The sequence below is a fragment of the Mus pahari genome, chromosome 9, assembly GCF_900095145.1.
Source record: "Mus pahari chromosome 9, PAHARI_EIJ_v1.1, whole genome shotgun sequence".
In the NCBI taxonomy this organism is placed as follows: domain Eukaryota; kingdom Metazoa; phylum Chordata; class Mammalia; order Rodentia; family Muridae; genus Mus; species Mus pahari.
In genome coordinates this window covers 81,297,849-81,324,873 of record NC_034598.1, presented here as the reverse complement: position 1 = coordinate 81,324,873, position 27,025 = coordinate 81,297,849, and the positions used below count along the sequence as shown (strand labels likewise).

The following is a 27,025-nucleotide window of genomic DNA, read 5'->3' as shown; positions in this document are numbered from 1 at the left end:
GGCAGAGGCAGAGGCAGAGGCAGAGGCAGAGGCAGAGGCAGAGGCAGAGGCAGAGGCAGAGGCAGAAACAGGCAGAAACAGGCAGAAACAGAGGCAGAGGCAGAGAGGCAAAGGCAGAGGCAGGTGAATTTCAGTGAATTGGAGGCCAACCTGGTGTACATAGTGAGTTCCAGGACAGCCAGAGCTATATAGTAAGATTCTGACTTGAAACAAACAAACAAACAAAAATTTGATGTTTAGTTTCTAGGACACAGGATGCCATTGCAAAAATGTAATTAGTAAAATATTACATATTTGCAATATATTTCAATAATGTATAATTCAGATTCAATTAAAAGCATTATTATTAGTAACTGACTTATTTTTTTAAAAAAATTGGTTGGGTGTGCGTATGAGCATGTGTGCATGAGTGTGTGTGTATGGGTTTGGGAATATGGGTATAAAGGTCTGAGGACAACTCTCAAGAGTTCTTGGTTTTTAACTTGATGGGGGCAGGGTCTCTCTCGTTTCTGCTGTTGTACTATAGACTTCAGGTTGGTTGGCCCTCAACTTCCCACAGATGTCTCTGTCCCATCTCTACCTCTCACCTCACCATGGGAATGCTGGGGTTGCAGATGCGCACCCTTGCATCTACGTTTCTTGAAAGAGTTTGTCTTATTCGTAATTCTCTGTGTGTGGCTGTGTGCGCAGGAATGCAGATGCCATCAGAGACCAGGAGAGGGTGTCACATCCCTCAGGACTGGAGCTACAGGTGGTTGTGAGCCACCTAAGATGGGTGCTGAGAACCAAAATCATGTCCTCGGCCACAGCAACAATGCTCTTAATTGCTGTGCCATTTCTCCAGCCTCTGCCCCTCCTCTCCCTGCTAGTACTGCTGCTGCTGCTGCTGCTGCTGTAGTTACTACTACTGCTACTACTACTACTGGTTCCAGGGGTCAAATTCAAATAGTCCGTCTTGCATGGCAAGTTCTTTTATGCTCTAAACCATGTCCCTGGCCCTTAATTAATTTTTATTGTGCTTGGCTTTTATAAAATAAAAACCACACGAAGAATTCGAACAGGTGAAATGTTTTTTGAATGAGTCTGACCAATAGAAAAAAAGAAAACGTAGAAAGGATTACTAACAGACTGGGAGCCAAAATGAATATCTTCTAAGTTTTCTTTTGGGTTTTTTTTTTGGGGGGGGGGCGGTACTGTTCTGTGACGAGCTATGATTCATATGCTTGCCAAATATAAAAAGGCTGTTGGCTCTGGCTTTTAAGACCTTTAATACTCATGGATCCAGAGCTTTAGAAGAAGGGTACAAAGGAAGAAACTATAAAACAAAAATGGACTCCTCGTAGCTGGTCAGAATGCTAACACCATCTCAATGACAACTGTATTTATTAATACCACATTAATACACCCTTCAGAACAAAACTAAAAAAAAAAAAAAAACCACAAATCACCTTTGTCCAATGGTTCGCCTCTGTCTGGACTACTAATAGGATCAAAGTTTAAAACCACTCTGATGTGCCATATCGCTGATCACTCGTAGCCAGTCAGTATTTACATGTTTCTTGGTGTACTGTGGAGAATTACCAAAGTGGCCAATACCAGTCTGGTGGTTTTAGCATGGTTTTCAGGAGGCAGGTAAGGTATTAGGGAAGGCTTGTCTTTCTTCTCTTCTCTACACAGTCCCTGCATAGCTGAGCAATGGACGCCGTTTATTTCATGAATATATCAGGGTACATTTGGGTACAGACATCCACGGCCACTTCCCTCTAGAATACAAGTCTTGTTCTTCGTTTCCCCTTTCTGAGCCTGCAGTCCATCTCAGACCACAGCGATCCAATTCTTCTATGGAAATCCTCTCCCTATCATGTGTCTTGCTGGCGGTGTGTCCAATGCTGTTCCCTTACTTCCCTACCAGGGTCTATGCATCAACTGTTCCCCTGTGTGTCCTCTGTAGCTATGAACTCTGGTGATAAGGTGGATGACACACAAGATCTATTGTGTTTGTGATGTACAGACTCATGGGAGGTATCCTGATAGAGAATCGCTATCCTCAGATGCCTTCTCTCCATCAGTTTCTGCTTCACTTTCATGGAATGTGGTATTAAGAATGCAGGTTGAGGGCTGGAGAGATAGCTCAGTAGTTAAGAGCACTGACTGCTCTTCCAAAGGTCCTGAGTTCAATTCCCAGCAACCACATGGTGGCTCACAATCATCTGTAATGGGATCTGATGCCCTCTTCTGGTGTCTCTGAAGACAGTGACAGTGTACTCATATACATAACATAAATAAGTCTTAAAGAAAGAAAGAAAGAAAGAAAGAGAGAGAGAGAGAGAGAGAGAGAGAGAGAGAGAGAGAGAGAGAACAGGTTGATTAAAAGGGAAAAAATCCAGACTATTTCCTTGTGTGGCTCCATCAACAGCATGAACGACTTTACTCAGAACAACAATCTTGTTTTATTTGTTCTGAGTTTACCAAGAACTGCCCCTCTGTGTGTGGTCCAGAGACCTAATCTCATTGGCATCATCTGGTTGCTACTTAGAAATGCAGAACCCCGGATCCCAACCCAGACAAAGTCAAAAATTCACTTTAACAAGTCCTCATCTGGCTTAGAAGCTGAGGAGACTGCAAGATGCTTTCCAGTGAAGGTTAGAAGTGTTCGAGGACTCTCTAGAGCTAAACTGCTTAAATGAGCTAGCGAGACTGTCTACTCAAACCAACATCCAAATAAAACCGAAGATTTTATCTCTATTTGTGTGCACGTAGACTTAGAATTTATAAATAAATTTTAAGAAGTTTACTGAGAGAGAAAATCAGAAATCTAGATTCCTGTGTTTGAGCCTCAGTAGGATGCTAATTCTATGAAATAATAGTAGAAATCACAAGAAGGGATACTTCCGTATGGCTTTCCACTTAGGACGTGAGTTCACTGAAGTTTTCTTGACCTCAAGTCTCCTCAGTGCTTAACTCAGTGTTGTTCACTACTACTCTTTTGTACAGTGGCTGTATGCAAGACTTTGCTTGAAAACATTTATTGTCCCCTTTGCCGGGCACTGTGGTAATCACAGGTCTGTAAGATGCCAGGGTCTTCCTGGGAAGGCCTGACCTACTCGATGGGGAGAAATTTACCGTAACAGGTCACATCAGTACACCCACTGAGATGGCAGTGATGTACGAGCCCTGGCTGACACCCAGTGAGTGCACAGGACTCTCTGTTCACTCTCCAAAGGGCGTGAGCCAGCTCATTGAAGGTTTCTCAAAAGTGCTTTCGTGTAAGCAGTATTGTGATCTCTGGGTTGTGGGAGGAAAGATTCGCTTCCTGCCTCAAGGAGAGGGTGGGGAGAGAGAGCAAAGCCTGAGGAAGATTTCCTCAGGAAGTCCCCTGCGGTATTCCTTCATGGACTTTTTCCCCCTCTGTTACTATTGTCCTGCTTTCCAGTTCAGTGGCCTTGGCCTTGGATGAATTATCTAAGAAATGAAGCTACATGCTGCTTAAAGCAGCTCCCATACATTTAGTAGGATAGTCACCTAGTCGCCTTCACTCATTGCAAATAGAATGACGTCTAGTCCTGGAAATCCGTTCTCAGGTCGGCTAGCTTCCTTCCTGCCCAATAACCAAGGATTTGTTGGCCCCACTAAGGTTCTAGCTGCTTTTGTGCCTCTCGCTCTCCTGGTGTGCTAAAGGCAACAGGGCCTTACTTGCAAGCTTTAGTTGATGTCACAGATCCATCAAACCTGAATAAACATGGCCCTGCACCGAATCTGACGGTCAATATATTAATTCCTGTGAGTAATTAAATCATCTGTTTTCACTTCATCTTTACTTCAGCCTTAACCAGAGTCTACTGTGGGACTGCCTGTCCAACACACTTTTCCAGGCTGAGAAATCACTTCTGGGGATTCCTAAGATGTTGTTTGTTTATTTAAGACAAGTGGAGATCATTGGAACTGAATTTATTTACACAAAAGTAAGGAAAAGAAGTGTTTTTCAAGGACAGTGCATTTAAGGTCTATAAACACAGGGGAAAATGTGAGTCCTCTAGCTGGATTTAGGGCTAAGAACAGAAACAGGCTCAAACTAAAGCAGTTGCTAAGGGGAGAGAAGACGAAGGGAGAGTTCTCCCTCCTCTATGGACCAAGCTACTCCGAGCAAGACTACTTCCAAAGGAGCATAGTTCCTTTCAAAGAGGCCTCTTTGGAACCTCTGGTCTCCTATGTGACTATAACCCCTGTTGGTTTGGCCATGGCAGGTGTATTAAAGATGGAAGAATAAGCCGTGTAGCACCCAGTAGTGTACTGTCTTACAGTGGGGGGGGGGGAGCCCTAATCTGTAACATTTGGCAGTGTCTATGGTTTTAATCATTCCCACTGTAGCCAGTTTCAAGCTACCAGATTTAAGGATGAGAGATACTGAAGACGGAGCTTTAGAGATTCACGTACGTGCTCAGCAGGCACACTACCACTGAGTTTCTTCCGCAGCCCCCAATGTTTTACATCAGGAAATCAAGTAGACTGTAAGTGGGATGTCCCCATCCTTTGCGCACGATCTAGACACTTACACCGACCACCAAGGGCAAGCACAGCTCTCTGTGGCCAGAACCTGAATGTGTACCAGAATCTCTTGGGAGTTCTCGCTGATCTCCTGCCTCTGAAACCCCGATAGGGAAGTGATGGGGGAAATGGGTACTTCTGTACAAGCATCTTCTGTACAAGCCTCACTGGTGATTCTGATCTAACCTTTCCGGCTCCTTGCTGAGCTCTGAGGACCACTGCATACTTCAGCCCTACCCCTGGGGCCAGCCGCCTTTACTTCTACCCCGGAATGAAAGAGTCTGAACTAACAATCACCTGTAACATAATCTCTTCACTGAATTAGCTGTACCTCCTGCAGAAAACCTGAAAGCATCGCCGAAACGCTGGCGAGTCATAACTCACTGATAGACACATACTCTGGTGAGCATCCACGTCAGTTTTCTTCTCTGAAGAGAGATGTTTAGCATAGGTCCTAGTTTTGTCCAAGAGAATCCGCAAAAGAAATTCCAAGATGTTGGTGTTCTGTGTAACCATTTCAGAATAATTATCTAGAAATTTCAATCACCGAACCTCTTATTCATAGGATATAGATTGTGTGTGTGTGTGTGTGTGAGTGTGTGTGTGTGTGTGTGTGTGTGAGTTATGATAAACCTAGCTTACCACCACACCGACATTTCCTTTTGTTCTATATTGCCCTATAGTACAGCTTTGAACTGTAGGTACATTATTGAGCTAGCACTGAAATAAATCCAGTTCCTCCCAGAGATTCTCCTTCCCCATCCCCATCTTTTCAACACTAAAGGATTTATTGAGTGTTATGTGGGTGGGAATTTGACTGGGCATGGACTATTGACAGCCATCCTAGGATGCTTCTGTACAAACTTTCCTCACTTTCGTAGAGCATGTTTAAAACAGATGTTTGACCACATGCCTTGCAGAACAAAGTTAGCTCTTCTTCGGACACACCCCATTAGTTCCTCTATAATAACTTTTTTTTTTTTTTAAATGTCAAGAAACACGCTTCTAACCATGGTGAAGTCTTTCTCACTATGGAAAGCAAAGCAACAGCCAGAAAACAATGCAGAATACCAAAGTAGCAGCCCCTAGGACAGTTGGCGTGCCCTTCCTTCTTCCCGAGGGGCCGGAATAAAGGCAGCCAATTGCCTTTTAGGGGCAAGTGGATAAAAATACACTTGTTCTCTCTGCTCTGACCCCTAAACCAAGTGTTTACTAAGATCCTATCTGGCCACTTAGTTACGGTTACCTACACTAGAGAGTCCATCATCCAAACAGCTTAACACCCCCCCATCCCCTCTGGCTTCCTCCCATACTCTTCCTCCTGGCTTAGGCCAAAAGAACTCAATGCACAGAAGAAATGCATGTGCCTTGGGTGGGTGGCCATTTTCGGTCCTTCAGAGTCTACTCACACGACCTGTTCATGTGATTAAAGCCTACATATTTCTCTTCACTTGGGTCTCTGTCAACTATTTCATTTTCTGCTCTTGTATACTGAGTCTTGCCCATCCATTTGCTCACAGGTAAAAGCTTTACATTAATGAAATCCAGAATGCCTTACCATAAGACACAGTTGGGAACCCGAGACATCCTTGGTTTTCAGCTCCTGAGCCTATGTCCAGGGCACCACTTCTCAGGTGCCAGGAACGTCTCCTGGGACAATAAAACCCTGGTGGGCTCTTCCTTTCCAAGTACAATTTGGCAAAGCCATATAAGTTCATTTTGTGGCATATGGACAACACAGGCATCTGTTTTATTCTGGAAGCAAGAGCAGATGATTCCAATGTAGAGTCAAAATGAAGTAACTGTTTTTGAAAAAGCAAACTTTAAATAGAACCAGCAGCATGGCAACTTTCTATTTCTAATCCAAAAAGTAAAACCAGAGGGGCAAGAAAATGAAAGAAATAGGAAAAAAATCAATATAGCATAATATAGTAAACACACTATGGTGATTCTTTAAAAAGCTTAAGTAACGTATTAACATTTATACTCTCCCTATAAGAACCATTACAAACTGGTAAATAAAAGTCAGTCAAGACTGGGTGTGTGGCACACACCTTAATTCCAGTACTGGGAGGCAGAAGCAGGAAGATCTTGAGTTCAAAGCCAGTCTGGGGTGCATGGGGAGAGTCTGTCTCTAAAATAAATAAATAAATAAATAAAATAAAGCTGAAGATGTAGGTCAGTAGTAGAGTATTTGCCTAGGGGTTCAATTCCCAGAGCACATACAACCACTTACACACATACACACACATTCACACGAATATATGTACCTACTTACACACGCATTCACATGCATTCACATACACTTACACATGTGCACACACATAAACACACACACACACACACACACACACACACACGTCAACTTAGAAAGTGATAAATGTTAATAAACTCTCTCCAGCGTCTCTCAAAGTAAAGTTCATTGAGTAAATAAATGGGATACCACTTTACATTTGATGAAGATGATAAATATTAAGTAAGCAAGTAAGTAAGTATATCTGTATCAAAATGTTTAGAAAAATCTGGACAAGATTAGAAGGGAGGAGATGGGATAGTGTTAAATGGCTGCCTGGGTAGGCCCTATGCTGAGCAATGCCAAGGCTACTTACATAACGATCATAGCTGACTACTGTCAGCTCCTCCTTACAGATCAGGACACCAGGCTTCACCTGATCCCACATTTATCCAGGTTCATACAGTTGGTCAGTGGCAAGCCTGGGTTTGGTACCCAAGTCATTTGACTACAAAGACCTAGATGCAATCAATGAACCACAAAATTCTAAGGAATTCTACTCTATACCATGAGCTATTTGAAAACAAATTATATAGTTACAGTTATAGAGTTATTAAATATATATAACAATGTATATTGTTAAAACAAATATATAACTACATAATTATATATTGTAATAAGTTTATATATTCATTCATTATATATTATATTTACATATAAATTGTATAGTAATATATATTCATTGTATATATAATAAATTTATATGTATATATAGTTATATATAGAATTCTATTTTTTTTTCTTTTAGAGAAAAGAGTCATTGTAAAGGACCTTTTTTTTTTTTTCAAAGTCTAGCATTTGGTGGCACTCTGCTTCCTGATAAACAGCCAGGTACAATCTGAATCTAAAGACCTGCCAACCCCCTACATCATTGCTTCTCGGCCTTCCTAAGGCTGTGACACTTGAATACAGGTCCTCATGCTGTGGGTTATCCTCAACCATAAACTTATCTCCCTTGCTACTCCATAACTGTAATTTTGCTACTGTTATAAAGCATAATATAAATATCTGATATGCAGGCTATCTGGTATGTGACCCCTGTGAAAGGGTCCTTCGAGCCCCAAAGAAGTCAAGACCCACAGGTGGAAAGCCACTGTCCTAAGGACCTTACTACAGAACAACACAGAAGTGGGGATAGTTCCAGACAGGCCAACAGAAACAAACGGGGGCTGTGGGGAGAGACAGGAGTGAACCTGTATAAATGTGAGCGAGGGTAAATTTATTCAGAATAACCAGAAAACTTCCCAGGGAGGAGACTGAAAGTTTCTATAGATACCCAAAAAGGGTAGAGGAATGCAGAATGTCGATCTTAAGATAAGTTATTGCCTTACAACAAAGAGGAATAATTAGAGATAATTACGTGCAAGAAAAAGAATTTCAGATTGATGAATGTGGGAAAAATTGCTTCCAGTGAAAGGCATTATTTGGAGTGGAGAATGTCTCCTGCAGAGTTGTAATTTTTTTTTAATCACAAATAATAAATAACAGAACTGAACTAAGTGAAGCATGAAGTGTAAGAAATAGCTGTGCCCACATGACTCAGCATAATGGAGTGTGCTTTGGCCGTGTGAGTTTTTTACCGGCGTGTTGTGGGTCTTATTTGCTTTATCTTTCTGTTTCTAGTATCTCCGTGTTACATGCAGTAGTGCTAAGAAACCATTAAAGCCTATAAAAGAAGTAGTGTGGTCCTTTGGGGGACTTCACCAAAACAGAAACCATTCCATGCTTTCAGAGAGGTTCATTCATTCATTCATTCAACAAAGGCTGAATGGCCAAAGTAGGTTGGCTACAGACCTAGGCTTTAGTGGATGTTGTTATTATCTTTCTTACCTCCTAGGCCTCACACTGTACTATAGAGATGACCGTGAGGCAGTGAGAGACTACCAAAGACCACCTTTCATTAAGAAATACTAGGTAACATCACTGTCTTTAAGGGTCAGGGTTTCTACTGCTGCAATGAAACACCATGGCCAAGAAGCAAGCTGGGGAGGAAAGGGTTTATTCACCTTACACTTCCACATTGCTGTTCATCACTAAAGGAAGTCAGGACTGGAACTCACACAGGACAGGAACCTGAAGGCAGGAGCTGTTAAGAGAGCTCAGGGAGGAGGGTTGCTTATTGGCTTGCTTCCCCTGGCTTGCCCAGGGATGACACCACTCTCAATGGGCTGGGCCCTCCCTCATTGATCACTAACTGAGAAAATGCCTTACAGCTGGATCTCATGGAGGCATTTCTTCTTCTCTATGATAGCTCCAGCTCGTGTCAGTTTGACACACAAAACCAGCCAGTGCAACCATTCATTTCAAAAATCCAACCTAGGGGCTGGAGACATGGCTCATCAGTTAAGACCACTGGAACTCTTTCAGGGAAGCAAAGTTTGCTTTCTACTACCAACATGGCTGCTCACCATCACTTGGAACTCCAGCTCCAAGAGATCTGATACCCTCTTCTGACCCCTGTGGGCAACTGCACACACACACACACACACACACACACACACACACACACACACACCACAAATAAAAATGAATCCTAAAAACAAGAATTTCAAAAAAGAGAGAGAGGAAAACACCCCTCACCTTACTCAATACTTGCCATGTGCCAAGCCTATTCTGGTCATTTCATAGACAACAAAATGGAGCCTCTACCCTAATAGAAAATCTCACCACCTCACCATGTGGTTATATAATTAAAAGCTGTAGAAGTGTTAGGAAAGGAAGCAAATGCTGTGACAGATTATAGGCCAGGCTCATCATATCCATTCAGAGGAAAGCTCTAAGGTGTGTGCTGTCAGTAGGAACTAGGGCTTCTCTCTCAAGGAAAAGGGTTCGTTAGAGATGGCTCCTCTCCTGGCTGGGTGACTGACTGACTGGTGAGTGGACTGGGAATACGAGAGGGCGAGCAGTTGGTATTTCATTTCAAAGCATGATCCGGACAAGAATAATAACTGTGGTGTGTGGCAGAGCCAAGTTCTTCAGAGTCAAGCAACGTACATAAAATCATACCTGGAAGTTTCCTAGTAAATTATTGAATGCATCTGTATATTCAGAGGTACTTTCCCTGGTTTAAAAAGTCACAAACTGAAATGATAGAGTTGTTTTCTTTCTTTCTTTCTTTCTTTCTTTCTTTCTTTCTTTCTTTTTTTAAACCCTGTAAGATCTTTTAGATATCTCCAGGAATAAATAGAAACTGGCACAGTTACAATTGGTAAACAGGAAAAAAAAATCACACACACCAAAAAAAAAAAAAAAAAANACAATTGGTAAACAGGAAAAAAAAATCACACACAAAAAAAAAAAAAAAAAAAAAAATAAATTTTAAAAAAAAAAAAAAAAAAAACAAATAGAGGCCTGATCATCAGCCACTGTCATGGATTAAAAATAAAGGCCATGATGTCAGTATTTATTTACATTATACATTGAAATTTTTACCAAAGGCAGATAAGAAATGTACTAAATTACCTTCCATATACTGTCTAAGACATTGAATAAAAGGAAAATTCTTATGTGTGGTGAATTTTCCTATGCCACGTGGGACAGCTAATTCACGAGAGAATAAATTTCAGCAAATTAAAGGCATATGTTAATTTGGATTACTTACTAAGCTTATTCCAGCATGATTTGGTTTGAAAACAGTATGTCTGCCGCGCACATTGACTATTATCGATAGCTGTCAACTGAATGGAATGTACTTATCGTTTCAGGGATCCTTACGAAAACGTGCCTACGTGGCTATCTTGCCTTTCACAGGGTGAGAGATCCATTTACCTTATTTTTTTGTTTCCTAGCTGTTCATCTACTAACAAAACTGGTTGTTTTTGTAGCTGTTGGGCTACTATCAAAGAGATGGCATGAAAATGGAAGGGGTAAACAGAAAGATAGAGGCGCCTTTCATCTGCTATTGAACTTCACACTTAATACATTAGTAACAGTTTACACTATCTCCTCTGCTTGGAACTGTGTCCCAAAAAGCATCCCCTTTAAGTCCCCCACCCTCTCTGAGAGCCTCAGCAGGCAGCTGCCAGCTCCTGAAATGTCTTTGCTTAAAAAAAAAAAAAAAAAAAAAAAGTTGGGTAGGGCCTTGGCCTTTCCAGGAGAAAACAAAGCTGGGAGCCTGGGAGGCACTGCACTGAGGAGGGTGTGGTCACAGGACCTCGGTGAAAGGTCCCCAAGCTGCCACTTCTTTCCCAGCTGAGGGCCTTGAACTTTTGAGTGCTGTTTTTAGAAACGCTAAATCAAGAACAAATACGTTCAGGGTATTTTGCTCCCGGTGTATCTTTTGCCAGCAGAGCAGCAAACAGTTAGGGAACTACCAGGTAACACTAAAGAGCCATGAATGCCCTTTCTATGGCGAGCTCAGTGTCACACATCAGTCTCAGAGTGCGAGACATCCAAACAGGGACTGCAGTCCCGCTGACGGTGGGAATAGGGGCAGAAAGGCAGCCTAGATACCCTCGGACACCACCACCACCACCACCACCAACAACAACAACAACGCCTTAACTATCCATCCATAAAATAGGTGACCACAGGGTTCCTGGCTGTTGTTCCTGGCAGTTGTATTCTTAAGTTCGTGCAACTGAGCAGCTTTGACTCCTGCCCAGAATTTCACTACAGGTTCACTCTCTGTAAGCAGTGGGACCATAAATCACACCCTACTTTTTCCTCCTCCGATTTACTACACGAGTGATAGGTTGAAGTTGTTTTAATCCAAGCAAAGGACTGTGTAACCAAAGAGGAACTTAATTCTAACTCACCGGATAATCAAGAAAGGTATGCTACAATGTTGCCACCACATTCCTTCCAAAGGCAAGGTAAAGAGGCAAACTAGAAAGCCAGTTGGATTGTTTATTCCCTTCAAAAATATATCAATATGTCCTGAGGTCGTTACTGGGTTTCCCTCTGTATTCTCATACGCTATGGACTAATTCTGTCATAACACTCACTGCCTTTGGTCATTTCTTTCCTTCACTCAAGAGACATAATTTTTAGTATGTTCCCTCATATCTTTGGCTCCTAGCAGTTCATGTTGATGTCAAAGTTCAGGAATTCCTTGTCGAAAGTGTGAGTCAATAGATGTGTGGGTGGATAGGTGGATGAGTGGAGAAACGGATAGATGGAAGGATGGATGGATGGATGGATGGTTGGATGGATGGATGGTTGGATGGATGGATGGATGGATGATGATAGGTAGTGAGCAAGGAGATAGGTGAACAGGTGGATGGATGGATGGATGGATGGATGGATGGATGGATGGACAGATGGATGGACGGATGGACAGATGGATGTACAGACGGACAGATAGATGGATGGATAGATGGAGAATAGATGGGTAGCAAGCAGGGAGGTGGATGGGTGGATGGATGTCAAGCATCGTAAAATATACATTAGGCAGAAGATAGTAGTTCTTTATTGATTATTTGGCACCACAAATTGCTAACACATTGCTAAAAGCATACACTACCCTACGCACCTACAAGTTGCCCTGTGCTGTAAGTATTGTTCATCTCACTGACTAATGAGAATACTGAGACTCAAAGTAATGGATTTTATAAAGGCTTATAAGGAATAAGCCTCATAACCAGGACTTTAACGCGTCCAAACTGACTTCTGAGTTCGTCTCTTATCAACTTTATTATACTTCTGTTTTGTTTTCTGTTTTTCTAAGAGATCTTATAGGCAAATTTTTAAATAGCTGTATTTATTATCAGCTCCTATAGCTGGAATAAATGTTTAATTTTGGATGCACAAAGTTCTTTGAAAATGTGTCAATCTACTATTTCATGAACAGTTGTGCTTCCTGCTAGAAAACCCTCCAGAGACGCTGCATGTCCTATCTCTTTCCTGGAAACGTTTTAAAGAGACAATGCCCATTATAGATGTATTCCTACAGACATATACTGTAGACAGAATTTGTATCTCGCTTAACAATGATTAAAAGGTATTGCTTGAATGGGGGTTTGGGATCTAGCTCAGTGGTAGAGTACTTGCACAGCAAGCACAAGGCCCTGGGTTCTACCCTCAGCTCTGGGGGGAAAAAAATCATCCTTCAAAAGGAACCAGTTGTGGCATCTTCTGCTTAAAGTTTTGGTACTGTTACTTTAGATTTTCTCCCAGTAGAATACATTCCCAACCAATAATGCACTACGAAAAAGAAATCATTTGCACTCTAAGAGTATGCTCAGGGAAATGGCTCAACTGGCAAAGGTCCCTGCTGCCCAGCCCAGTGGCCTAAATTAAATGCCTGGAACCCACTTAAAGGTAGGAGGGAAAAACAACTCCAGGAAGTTGTACGCACCCACACAACACACAGTGACGATGATAATTAGAAAATGTTATGTGATCTTCCCTATTGAGGTTCATATCTAATGACAAGCAGAAGTCAGTGGCCTGCACCTTTCTGTCTGTCAAAACTTGGACAGTCTCAGAAAGGTTAAAAAAAAAAAAAAAAAAAAAGGAAAAATTAAGAAAAAAAAAAAAAGAGTAATGAATAATGAGTATAAAGTATATGCTAGGAACTCAGAACTGAACCATAACCTGCAGACAGCCTCTCCCTAAGAAATGCAGATTCTGTGTGTCAGATACTGACAGCCATCAAACTTCAGGAGCAAAGAATGCAAGGCAAGCCCCGCCCCCCCCCCCCCCCTTTGCAGTCTGAGAAGGCACACAGTGGAGGATGCCGGGGCCTTCTCCCTGCAGCTAGTTCTGCATAGTTTCTCACTGGTATTTTTGTCTTGTTATTATGCAAAAAGTCACATTGACAGGAATCCATTAGCACACGTAATAGAATCACACTCTTCTCTGGCCATTCCTGACTTGTGTATCTGTTCTAAAACGTAAGGTCCTACTGAAAGGTCAACTCCTAGACAAACTTTTACTTTATTTTACTTTATTCCTTTTTCCATTAATGGAAAAGCTGTGAGTGGGGTCCCATGGGTGGGGACCTACAGCATCTGCCTTTGGTCTCAATCTCCTGTGGCCGCTGTTAAGAACAGAAATGATTTAAGTGAGAGACACAGCAACTGTCGGTTTAATCATCTAGTTTTATGCTTTACTGTATGGTTTTATTTCGTGTCGTGTCTGTGCTGTTTCTTACGTGTTATCTTGGTGTATTCATGTTCCATAGTATGCATACTTTCTACGTTGGTTAGTTAAAAACAAGTAATAAAACCATGTGCCCAGCAAGATAGCTCACCAGGAAAAGTCACTCGCCAGGCTAGCCCTGCGACCTCCATTTAATCCACATAAGGATGGAAGGAAAGGGCTGGGCCATACAGAGTTGTCCTCTGACTTCTACACACGTGCCATGGCAGGCACACACCTATACATCATAACAATATATATATCATATGTGCAGACACACCATACCCGCACATACATACATTATATGTATACAACCCAGTAATAAAGAGAAATTATCTCTAAGAACAAGTGGTAAATCAACAGTGATCTGATATCTTAAGAGAGAATTATGGAAGATCCTCATAACCAATCAAACCCTTGGAAAAATTAGAAGGTTTAATAAAGACATAGCAATACATAACTGCATTCAACTTAAATGACATTATCATCACAAGAAACTCGGTGTTTTAAAGATTGAAATCTTTTTCTGCACTACGTAAGTCCCTTTATGGTGGAATAGTTATTATCTTCCTTTTTTCATTAACTTATTATTTAGTCACTTTACATCCCTACAGCAGCCCCCTTCCCTCCTCTTTTCCCAGTCCCACCTTCACAAATCGCTCCCACCCCATTACCCCTTCTCCTTCTCCTCAGAGAATGGGAAGCCCCTCTTGGGTCCCACCCTGCCGTGGGACATCATGTCTCAGCAGAACTCATCCTTTTCCACTGAGGTCCAACCAGGCTGTCCAGTTAGGGGAAGGGGATCCAATGGCAGGCAACAAAGTGAGAGATAGCCCCCGCTCCACTTGTTATCAGACCCACGTGAAGACCCAATCGCACATCTGCTACAAATGTGGTCCAGCCCCTGCATGGTGGTTCAGTCTCTGTGGGCCCCCATGGACTCAGGTTAGTTCACTCTGTAGGTTTTCTTGTGGTCTGCTTGTCTCCTCTGGCTTGCTCAATCCTATCCCTCACTCTTCCACAAGACTCCCCTGTGCGCCACCTGATGTTTGGCTGTGGGTCTCTGCATCTGTTTCGATCCGCTGCTGGAGGAAGCCTCTCAGGAGACAGTTATGCTATGTTCCTGTCTGCAAGCATGGCAGAGTTATCATTAATAGTGTCAGGGGTTGGCTCTCTCACATGGGATGGGTCTCAAGTTGGACCAGTCATTGGCTGTCTGTTTCCTCAATCTCTACTCCATCCTTATTTCTGTGCAACTTGTAGGCAGGACAAATTTTGGGTTGGTTTTGTGGATAGGTTAATGTCACCCTCCCTCTACTGCAAGTCGTGCCCGGCTACAGGAGGTGGTCACTTCAGGTTCCATAGCGTTGCTGTTAGGTTCTCAGCTAGAGTCATCCCCATTACTAGGTGTGTATGGTGGTGTGTGTGTGTGTGTGTGTGTGTGTGTGTGTGTGTGCGTGCGCGCGCGTGCGCACATGTGTGAGAGCACCATGGTGCATATGAGAGGAGTCATCAGACAAATGGTCAAGAGTTGTTTCTCTCCTCCCTCCATGGTTCTAGGGATCAAACTCATGTCATGAGGTTAGCATGTTGACGTTTACCCCCTGGGCCATCTCACCAGTTCTGGAATGATTATTCTCATAAACTGCGAGTCTCTTCAAAGGGCAAAGACTATCTAGTCCAACTTAGATCCCTAGCAGTCTGCTTAGTACTTAGTACTTGCTTAGCACACAGTGGCTGTTCATTAAATGTGCATTGACTAAATGAATGGATAGATGACCACGGCCTTGTGCAAATACACAGTTGTCCCTTTTCCCACTTGCTGAGCATGCATTTTAATTTGATTTAGTAAGGTTTTTTATTATTATTATCTGAAATGTATAATTAAATAAACATTGGAGGAGGTAGATGTGATCCTCACAAAGGAAAAAAAATGGAAAACACCACTATTTCTAATGTAAACTAAATGCTACTGAAGCTATAAAAAGAAATGCTATCCTTAAAGCAACCAAAGATTTCAAAAAAAGGATCAATTACCTCCATCGTGTGAATTAGGGTTGAATCCTTAAAGACAGCAGACTTGTTCCTTAGATAGGACCATGAATGACTGCCTTGAGCACCAAGCCGGGGGAAAGGGAGAGGGCCGAGGAGTGATGATATAGCTTGTCTTTCTCTTAGGACTGTCACTCTATTTCTGTTTCAAACATTCTGCCTTTGGACTGCTGGGTTGTTGGCTCCATTGGTGAGAGTACTCAAAGTGCTTGCTGCCAAGCCTGGTGTTCAGTCCCTGGACCCTACATGGTAGAAACAGAGAACCAACTTCCACCGGTTGTCCTCTATCTATCCCTACACACTCGCTTTGAGCACTTGCCACCTCAAATGCATGGCCTAGAGATGCTGTCTAAGGTAATGTGTGTAACTCTGGAAACTATGCGTGCAGGGAGGGCTAGGCCCTATTGCAAGAACAGCACAGAGTCAGGAAAGCGTGCTGTGTGCCTAGCAACAGTAGGTAGCATTTAATTAGGATAAGGGGTATACGCAGAGGATAATGAAAGCCAAGACTAGAGAGGTAGGCAAGGGCCCTGGCATGCAATGTTCAACTCGTGGCTGTTATGTTCTAAACTGCAAAGGCTTCATAAACATTAGGGTTATTATCAGCAGCTCTCGATTCTTCTCCAGTAAATGAATAACAGAACGAATAAAAGGTTCCCTCGAAGAAGATAACGCACACCTTTTGCAGACAAAGGAGCAGCATTACGTCATCGTGCTGGCTCTCCACCGAAAAAGGCACGTGGAAGGGAGTGGCGAGGGGGTTGCACACACTACAGTGTCATAAACGCTACTCAGGAGTGTTTACTTGAGAACACTGATCTCATGCTCACTGGTTAAAACAGCAAGGAGGATTGTGCCAGCCACCGTATCTCCAACTCCTATTCTCAGAAAACCATCGGGGACTTCCTGACTGATAGTGGTTTGGACCTAATGTCAATCTTATGTGACGTGTGCATTCTGCAGTATTTGATGCTGTTAACTGCCTGGAACTTTCTCAGCCTCTCTTTTCCATAGCTGGGGTTTTTGTTTTGTTTTTTTTTTTTTGTCCCCCTCCCTATCTAACCCTTGGCAATCTAAGCTATTGTTCCTCCACCCATCTGTATTGGAAGGCTGTCCGGCTTCCACACAGGGCCTGTGATTGTCCCCTCACTCTGTACACCTTTGGGGATCTCCCCATGGTCTCTTGGCTTCAACTCCCATTGCCTGAAAACTCTTTAAATTGTTTTTGGGATCCTCCAGTTTTTCTCCCCAGCCTCAGATTATTTCCAGCTGTCCATTATAATTTCTTAGCATATCCCACAAGCGCATCCCAGCTCATAGATGTCTAACCCCAAGTTCATGTTTTCCTCCCTATTTTGCAACCTCCACCCCACGTAGCTCTATATACCTGAGTCTTCTCTTGCTATTCTTCATAAACAATGTCATCCCCTTTCTATAAACTAGAAAGCTCAAACCTTCCTCCACACTTGCTTCCCCTTAACAATGTTGTCTCATCCAGATGGTCTTTATAAATCTTTTTGTTACGGTTCTGTGGCTCTTTCTCTTACACGGGTTCTTAGCCTCAAATATGCTCTATCTTTTAAAACAAACACAAAGCTAGTGGGTGGTGGCACACGCCTTTAATCCCAGCACTTGGGAGGCAGAGGCAGGAGGATTTCTGAGTTCGAGGCCAGCCTGGTCTACAGAGTGAGTTCCATGACAGCCAGAGCTACACAGAGAAACCCTGTCTTGAAAAACCAAAAAAAAAAAAAAAAAAAAGATAACTAATGTTTAAAGATTTTAAAGGGAAAGTAAGACCTAGGAATTTTGTTGGAAAGTCATGACAGAAAATCTGCCCTGGGCAACAGCAGGCTCTGTGTTACATGCCTTGGCTGAAGAGGGTTCATGGAGAATAACTTAGGCCTTCAGAAGACGTAGACAGCATAGTGGGGAAGCCAAGATTCCGCAAAGGTAAGCTTCTTCCTCTAAATCAGAGAGCTGAAGGGGCAGGAGCGTGAACCAAGATCTCCTCCACCGTCTCTCATTTGACTCCCGCAGCAGGCAGTGGAGAGCATGAAGACAGTCTGAGGTGGAGAACAGTCTGAGGTGGACAGGTTCTCCAGACGGGTTTGTGAATACAATCATCAGATCAAGAAGGTAGAGTCAATGGGAAAGTCCAGGGTAGTTTGGCCGAGACCACTGTGGGGAGTATTTTGTCTTTAATCTAGGTAAAATTGAAGACATCGAATTGAGCACCAGTTAGAAGACCCAAGTGAAGTCATGGTTTACCACTTATAATGAGCCAAATAAGCAAATTTCATATAGAGTTCACATGCACACTTTGTTCACACGTACACGCGTGCACACGAATCCTCATTCAGTTTCACATACCCGGCTGAGTTTAGCTTTAGAAAGAGCTATCTGACCTCAGGGTCGGATTCTCTCTAGAGTTCTCTTTAATCACATCCCCCATGTACCGCTAAACTGAAACAGTCCCTGTGAAGGCCTTCGTGTTATTAAACCTAACGATCCATTCTTTCCTTATCTTCTCCGCAGTAGCTGTGTTAGACAGTTGACATCATCTTCCTCAAAGCCTTAGTGACATCCAGAACCGTGGTTCTCAACCTGTGGGTCTTGCTCTCTTTGAGGACCAAACGATGTTTTCACAGGGGTCCCCTAAGGCCATCGGAAAACACAGATATCTACATTATGACTCATGACTAGAAAAATTACAGTTATGGAGTAGCAACGAAAATAATGTTATGGTTAGGGGTCAGCACAACATGAGGAACTGTGTTAAAGGGCCGCAGCATTAGGGAGGCGGAGTACCACTATTCCAGAACATCATCTGCTTGTAATTCATCCCTCACTAAATGTTCCTTCTCTACCTTCCTCATTGGCTTGCCCATCCTTGTCTCGTCAGCCAAAAGGTGTTTATATTTAATGCTCTCAACGTTGCAATAAGTTCCAAGGTTCTTCTTGCAGCAGACATGCTTCCTAATTATATCTTGTTTCTCTGTAGTGTAATTCTCTTTCGTTCTCTGCCCGTATACCAGCTGGCTAAAGGACGCCCCTGGGAAATGTGCTGTTTGATGAGGTGAAGGCACTTACCAGGCATAAGCTGCACACAGGTGACCAACTGGCGCTCATCATGTTCATGTCTCTCCTGCTGTAGCATGTTCCTGCCACCCGGTTGGATCAGCAGTCCTTCCTTTCAGCCCAGTGACCTTCTGCGACCCCAGCAATGGTGACTGCCCCTGCAAGCCTGGGGTGGCGGGGCCACATTGCGACAGATGCATGGTGGGATACTGGGGCTTTGGCGACTACGGCTGCAGACCTTGCGATTGTGCAGGGAGCTGCGACCCGCTCACGGGAGACTGTATCAGCAGGTGAATGTGCATGCCTCCTGTTCTTGTCTAGGAGTAGTTCAAGATTGGAAGGTGACTGAATGCCCTTAAGTAGAGTGCACACGGCTGCACATAAGTTAAAAAAAATTTTTTTTCAGTTTGCAAAATCAAAAATTTGTTCTTGGGATTTTGGGGGAGGGGAATCGAATAATTCATTTTGCAAAATAGATTATTTTGCACAGTAGTCTCTTAACACAGCACTGCTACTGGAAAGTGAAAGTAAGTAAGTAGATAAATAGGAAGGTTTGGGTCTATATGGCAAGATTAATTTTTATTCGGTTTCTAAGACATCTCTCACTAACTTTGCCGTTGTGTTCTGTCCCGGCAGTAACGCTGACATAGACTGGTACCACGAAGTCCCCGCCTTTCACTCGCTGCACAATAAGAGTGAGCCCAGCTGGGAATGGGAGGATGAGCAAGGATTTTCTGCCCTCCGACACTCAGGTGAGATGCAAGGGGCCGCGACCATAGATCCATGGCTGCTCTTAAGCAGTGGTGATTGGGTCAAATCAGGGGACAGCTTTCTGAATCTTCTGAGGGGCATTCTTTAGTTCTGAGTTTTAATAAATGAAAGGCCTGTCCCCATAGATGTGAAAGTAAAAAAACGGTTGAAGATTATTTTAATGAACTGTTGTGGTTTTTTACGATTTTATATAAAAATATATAATAAATTTATATTTATATGCATTTAATATATGATTTATGTATTTATAATTTATACATGTGATATATATTAACTTTGTATGATATATAAATCTTTGTATGTTATATATAAATTTAGTTATACACTTTATATAAATATATATTTATATGCTAGAATTTTATATTAAAACATATAGCAGGGATAAAATGTAAAACATAACAGTAAAAATTCAAAGCTCCCAATGTTGCCCGCTTACCTGGTTTTTCAAATTGCAAACTAAAAACCAAGGCCCTGGTTTTAGTTTTCAAAATTCCTTTCATTATCAAGGAGTCCCGTTATTATTATTATCTGGGTCTTTAAAAAGTGCCTCATGGAGGTTCATCCTTAGTTCCCTTTACCCCATAGGTCTGAACTCCTGACCTGAGTCTGAAATCAGAACCAAAGGATCTATGATCTCAGTCCCCCTTACCGACTCTGCACACTTCATCATCTCTGACCCACGGAGGCTGTTTTCTGGCTCTGATACGGCCTGTATCTGATTTATTTCCTCCTTTTCCTAACATGGCTGTGTGTTTAAACCCAAGATGGGGCTGAGGAGATGGCTCAGTCAATAAACACTTGCACAGCAAGCATAAGGATCTGAATTTGATCTCTGTTGTGTGACAAACTAATCCTGGGGAGACCCAACATAGAGGTCTATTCACCCAACAGGAAACCCAGACAGACCAAAGTATGGATACCACCAAAGTCCAACTTGGTGAACCAATGAATTTTATTGGGATTACTTACAGGAATATGGGTGAGGGGTCACTTAGAGAGGCAGAAATGACTCAAAGACATCTATCTGTATCATCAAAGCCCACCCCAGTGGTCTCACAAAATCTGGGACACCTAGGATACACTGCACAGCCAGCAGGCAACTCAGCAGGTTGGAGAGTGTCCTGTCTGAGTTCTTCAGTAAGTCTACCCTTGTTCCAGGTAGCTCAGCTGGTTGCTGCTTCTTTCAGGCAGCTGGTCAGATCTCTGCAGCTTTTCTCCTCTGAGTCTTCGTGGCACCTCTGCTCATCTGAAAATCTTCTTTCCATCAGCTTCCTCATCCAAGGGGGCACTCTCAGGTTTATGCTTACTCTGGCAAGGAGTGGCCTAGTGAATCTGCTCAGTTTCAGGGACTTCCTGAAGCTGTTTTGAGATGTTTATCTTCTTCCTGAGAGAGCTACCCTACAAGATAGATTGCTTCAAACTGGGAGGAAACTGTTACACAGTAAAATTTCCCAGAACAGGCTTTAATGCTTTAAACAACAACAACAACAAACAAACAAACAAACTCCAGAAACCTATTATGGGACACACCTTTAATCCCAGCTCTTGGGGGGTTGGTTGTGAGAAGGAAAGAAGAGCAGACAAGAGGATACCTGGGGCTTGCTGTCCAGGCAATTTAGCTATAATCAGCAAGCTCCAAGTTTATCGAGAGGAACTCTGTGTCAAGAAATATAGTACAACTTATAAGATACTTGACATTCACTCTAGCCTGGACCACACACATGCATCCCACACACCTACACACAGATACCCAAAAATGCACACATATATACAAATAAATAAATAAAGATACCAATGTGTCTGAATATGAATTTACAAAACTGTATTATGTGACTATAATATTTTTTGAACATTTTATTATTTTCAGACATACAGAGAAATTTAATTGTCATTTAATTTAATCTACATTTTAAATAATGAAGGAAAACATTCTTTTAACATTTTCATAGGAAACCTAGAGCCCACGACCAAGAATTTTGGTGTGTAATTTTTTTTTTTTAATGACTCAAGCCAGACATGATAACACAAGCCTTTAACCCCAGCATTTGGGAGACAGAGGCATGAGAATCTCTGTGAGTTCAAGACCAGGTTAGTCTACATAGCAAGTTCTAGGACAATCAGGGTTACATGGAGAGGCACTGTCTCAAAGCCAACAAAATCCATGAACCCAAATTTGAGAGTCGGTGTTATTTGCTATTCTGTTTGTCTCACTAAACATAATATCATAATAATTTCCCTAACGGTCTCATTTTAACTTAAAATAGAAAGAAGGTAGGGAATATAGATGAGGTTGTCTTATCTATTTATTTCTGTTTGAGACAAAGTTGGCTATGAACCTGTCTCTGCCTCCCAAGTGCTGGAATTACAGATGTGTACCGTGCTTGACTCCCATCTTTATCTTTTTAGGCATTTGAGAAAGAAGACAAATATTTATCATTATTTTTGGCCTTCAGGGTATTTAGTCTGTATTTTATCACTTTAGCCACTCTGAAAGCTGTCCTCTACTTTGCTACAACAATGACTTCTAATCTGTAACTGCTTGCTCCACCAAATCTGTAATAATCAGGTCATTTGGACTCCAGGACATCCACTGAGCCCATTGTGCATGCTATCAGGGAGCTGGCAGCATGCCCAGTGAGCACATAAAGTGTCCCACAGCTGTCAGGCCCCGAATGTCCCCAGGGAGCCTCTGGGAACCATCTGGATGAGTTCCTGAGGGAGGAAGACAGCTCTGCTTCCACGTTCCCTTTGGGTGTAGTGTAGCTCAGTGTTCCTGGGTCCCTTTCCTCAACAAATGTGACAGCCAGGTTCTTAAGCACTTAAAATGCCCATCCCTCTTCCAATCAAGCTGCTTACCTAAACACCATTAAAAGCTTCCAACCATAGCTACAAAGTAATATGCCAAAAATTGGTATTTGTCACAAAGTAAACTTAATCTATCTCTCTTCTTCCTCTCCTCCTCCGCCTCCTCCTCCTCCTCCTCCTTCTTTCCCTCCCTCCCTTTCTCTTTCTCCCACCTTCCTTAGTGCCAGAGATGGAAACCCTGAGCCATGTACACACTAGGCAAAGAGTTCTACAGCTGAGCTCATTCTCAGTCCTCTACTCTGCCATTTCTACCATTTGTGAGGTAGAAAAACAACAACAACAACAACATCAACAACAAACAGATGTGAATTCTGACTTCCTGAATGACGAACCTGGCTTTAACTAGTACCAGAAAGCTGTGAGCAATGTTCGTCTTTCAAAATGTTCCAGCCACCTACTGTAACCCAACAGACCTTTTCCATTTCCAGATTTCTTAAACCCTGACAAATGCAAAATATTGTTCTCTGAGATTGGCTCTCACGATCTGTCCAGGCTGGGCGGGAACTCCTGGGAAACAGTCCCCTGGGCTCAGCTCTCTGAGTAGCTGAGACAACAACATAAATTCCCCCACAGAACCCAGCTTGGCCAATGCATGTTAATGCTTGAACTCCTTAAGCATGTGAAGAAAGGGTATTGTCAGGCAGCCAAAGACAGACCTTCACATGACAGACTTGTGTGTGCCCCCAAAAAGTCTAACAAGAGAGCTTTGCAGTGAGGAATGGTGGGTTCACTCATAACTCCATTAGGTTTTATGGTGGTATGGAAGCTAGCACTCGCCCTGCTTCAATGCAGCTTTCAAAGTCCGTGGGCCACTCATCTACCGCCACTTGGAATGAGTCCCTCTGCTGTGTTTTCGATGATAAACAAATCACAATGGCATGCTGTAAGCACCTTTAACTTCTCCTTCTCACCATTTAATTCTACTAGGGGTCTTACACTTGCAAATCTTATGTTCTTTTCTGCATGGGTTGCTATAGCTGATGTGCCAGAGTTTTCTACGCCACTCTCACTGGGTTGGCCCAGATTCTGCCCAGATGTTTTGTCGGTCTTCTCTGATGCACTCCATCCTCCTTATCCTAGACCACCGTCATTTTGGCCTGACCAGATCCATTTTCCCTCTTTCCTGATACTTCTGGGTTAGTGCCAGTCAATTTTGCTATAGGAAGCTACCCTTTCTCACTCACCCTAAAAGCCAATCCAATATCTTCTCTGTCTCCGGAAACTTGTCTTCGTTACGGTTTTATTGCTATGAAGAGAGACTGTGACCAAGGCAACTCTTAGAGAGGGAAACATTGAATTGGGGCTGGCTTTCAGTTTCAGAGGTTCAGTCCGTTATCATTATAGTGAGAAGCATGACAGCGTGCAGGCAGACATGGTGCTGGAGGAGTTGAGAGTTCTGCATCTTGCTCTGAAGGCAGCCAGGAGGAGACTGTCTCCCACACTGGGCGGAGCCTTAGCATAAGAGGCCTCAAAGCCCACCTACACAGTGACACACGTCCTCCAACAAGGCCACACCTCCTCCAATAAGGCCACACCTCCTCCAATAAGGCCACACCTCCTAATAGGCCCCACTATGGTCCAGCATTCAAACACATGGAATTATGGAGGCCAAACCACCATACATCAGTGGTCTACGCATGATAAAGTGCATGGCTCCAGAGGCAAAGCTGGAAGAGAGACTACCTAACAACAACTCCACCACCTACGTCTGTTTCCCAACATCTCTGGTGCCCCACTAATTGTTGTTCTTCCTGAGGTCTGATTTCAGCTGTTTCTCCCTTCCGAAAGCTATCACTCTACGTCTATTAGAACAACAAACTAGATAGACGAATTGCCACTAAAGCCTTTAAAACTCTCAAGTCCCGAAATATCCCCCTAATAATGCTCCTGTTTCTGTTAGGGATATCACAGTCCTCTGTCGTTAACTGAAAACTTGACTTTTAAGTTCATTTTTGTTCAAAGGTGTTTTGAAAGTCTTCTCCGGGGCCTGGCAGTTCTCTCACGTGCCAGTTCTAGTAGATGAGTTCAAGGGTTGGAAGAAACTACCCCATGTTTTTATAAAAGACCATTCCTAGATCTTTCTCCAGCCATGAAGGCTTTTCTCGTCTTCCCAAACTCAGAACCCTGCCACCTAAGCATGTTGGACTTCTATCATAGGCTACTTAGTCACTTTTTATACACACCCTTTGACTTAACAAATTGCAAGCCTTAGGCAAGAGTCATATCTTGCTCATACTTATGAGTTCTGAAGGACATCACCACACCCTAGCACATCATATGGTATCCAATTACCTCTCATATGGTATCCAACTACCTCCAATGGACTACCAAGTATTGCATTTGATTTTCCTTGGCATTTTAATTAACTGGATATTTCATATACTTAAGTTACTTTTCTGTAGGTTTATGCTTTTAGCTGTTCTGATATGTTAACATAGAGTGTTGACAGGAGACTATATTTATCAAAACATCACTTTGTCATTGGAATTTGATGTTGATTTTTATCTTCCGTATTTTATCAGACAGTAATTGCATTTAAAAAAAAGATTTTACTTCTATTAAATCATCTTCACAACTGCATAATCCTCCCACTTGCTATATGAACCAAGGAAGGAGTAAGCTGTTTCGAAGATTTGCACCCCTCCTCTCCATAACACAATCTTTCATTTGCTTTTTGTAGGTAAATGTGAGTGTAAGGAACAGGTGTTAGGAAACCCCAAGGCCTTCTGTGGGATGAAGTATTCCTATGGTGAGTGTGAACCCTTGAAGCTTGGGTAGTCTCTATTCAGACTACGAACAGAGGTTTCAAAGGAAACGAGGTGCCTAGATGATGTAATTCCATAATGCATCAGACGCTTGGGCAATGGGAAGAAGGCTGTGTATGAGGCATTCATTAAAATTGGTGGTGGCGTAGGCCTTTAATCCCTGCACTCAGGAGGCAGAGGCAGGTGGATGGATCTGTGTGTGTGTGTGTGTGTGTGTGTGAGGCCAGCCTGGTCTATAGATGGAGTTCCAGGACAGCCAGGGCTACCCAGAGAAACTCTGTCTCCAAAAATCAAAACAAAAGATTGGTGATTCACCTAGGCCTGTTTCCCAATATCACTAAATATTCTAACATTCAAACACACAAAAAATGGATAGCATATGGGAGAAGGAAAATAGAGTTTCTCTAATTACTATCTTCAGATTCATAGTGTATTACTCTGTAGAGCAATGAATTCGTTAACTGCTTTGGCTCCTGGCGGGTCTCACACATGATGGACATGCCCAAGAACTCTCTGAATTCTCGAATGAGAGACAGACAGACAGACAGACAGACAGACACACACACACACACACACACACACACACACACACACATACAGGCCAGCTACTTTTGTTATGCCTTGACTAGCTCAATGGCTGAGCACTTCTAAACCTCCCTGCACACAGCCAGCATTCCTGACTTAACACCTCTTAAATCTATATCTTATTGCTCTGGCTCCTTCTGGGCAGCCCCCTTATCTTTGCTGCCCAAGATGCTCTGGGCAGCCTTCCTGGGGGCTACATCCCTTCTCGTACCTACATTTTGGCCTTTACTCCTTCCTGTTCCTTCCCAGCATGGTCCTTCCTACTCCCTTCTCCATGATATCCTTTCTTTCTCCTCCCTGTATTTCTTCTTCCGGGAACCTAGAAGCCCCGCCCCCCCCTCTCTGCCCAACCATTGGCTGTTGGCTCTTCTTTGATCAATCAAAAAGCAATTGAACTGTCTGCTTCTCTACCTCAAGGAGGGGATCTGATGCTTTCTTCTGGCCTCCCTGGGCACGAGGCACACATGTGGTGCACATACATACATACAAACACACCTGCAGGCAAACACTCACACACAAAGTCAAAATAAATAAGTTTTAAAATAAGTCAAGTGAAAAGAGCACCTACAGCCTTCCCAGCACGTAGGAGGACAGTTGACCTCACCTAGTCAGCTTGGATTGCACTCGAAAGAACAGTAAATAAGCAATAATGTTACATAACCTCTATAGAGTGATGTAGGATATACTCGGCCAAAGCATTTTATTCCCTGTCATAATATCATACACAGTCAACAAAAGAAGTATAATAGGAACAGAATCTAAATTAAAACCTGGACAATAGTTCTACTTTCTATTTTTCTCTCTCTGTAGATTCAATATATCAATACACTTTTTTGTTTTGATTTTTTTTTTTTTTCCTTTCTGGGTCAATGTTTCTCTGTGTAGCTCTGGCTGTCCTGAAACTCTCGCTGTACACCAGGCTGGCCTTGAACTCATAGAGATCTGCCCACCTCTGCCTCCCAAGTGCTGGAATTAAGGTGTGTGCTAC

The 27,025-nt window shown here is 42.8% G+C and overlaps 1 protein-coding gene across 1 annotated transcript in view; it reads left to right on the top strand.

Annotated features, from left to right (window-relative positions):
• The window catches only part of Ntn4 (netrin 4), a 112,128-nt gene that overhangs the window by 78,684 nt on the left and 6,419 nt on the right, over nt 1-27,025 (top strand). The window contains exons 6-8 of the mRNA XM_021205039.2: nt 19,128-19,341; nt 19,688-19,803; nt 25,368-25,436. Of these exons, the coding sequence (XP_021060698.1) occupies nt 19,128-19,341; nt 19,688-19,803; nt 25,368-25,436 (399 nt within the window). The remainder of the gene's footprint in view (nt 1-19,127; nt 19,342-19,687; nt 19,804-25,367; nt 25,437-27,025) is intronic.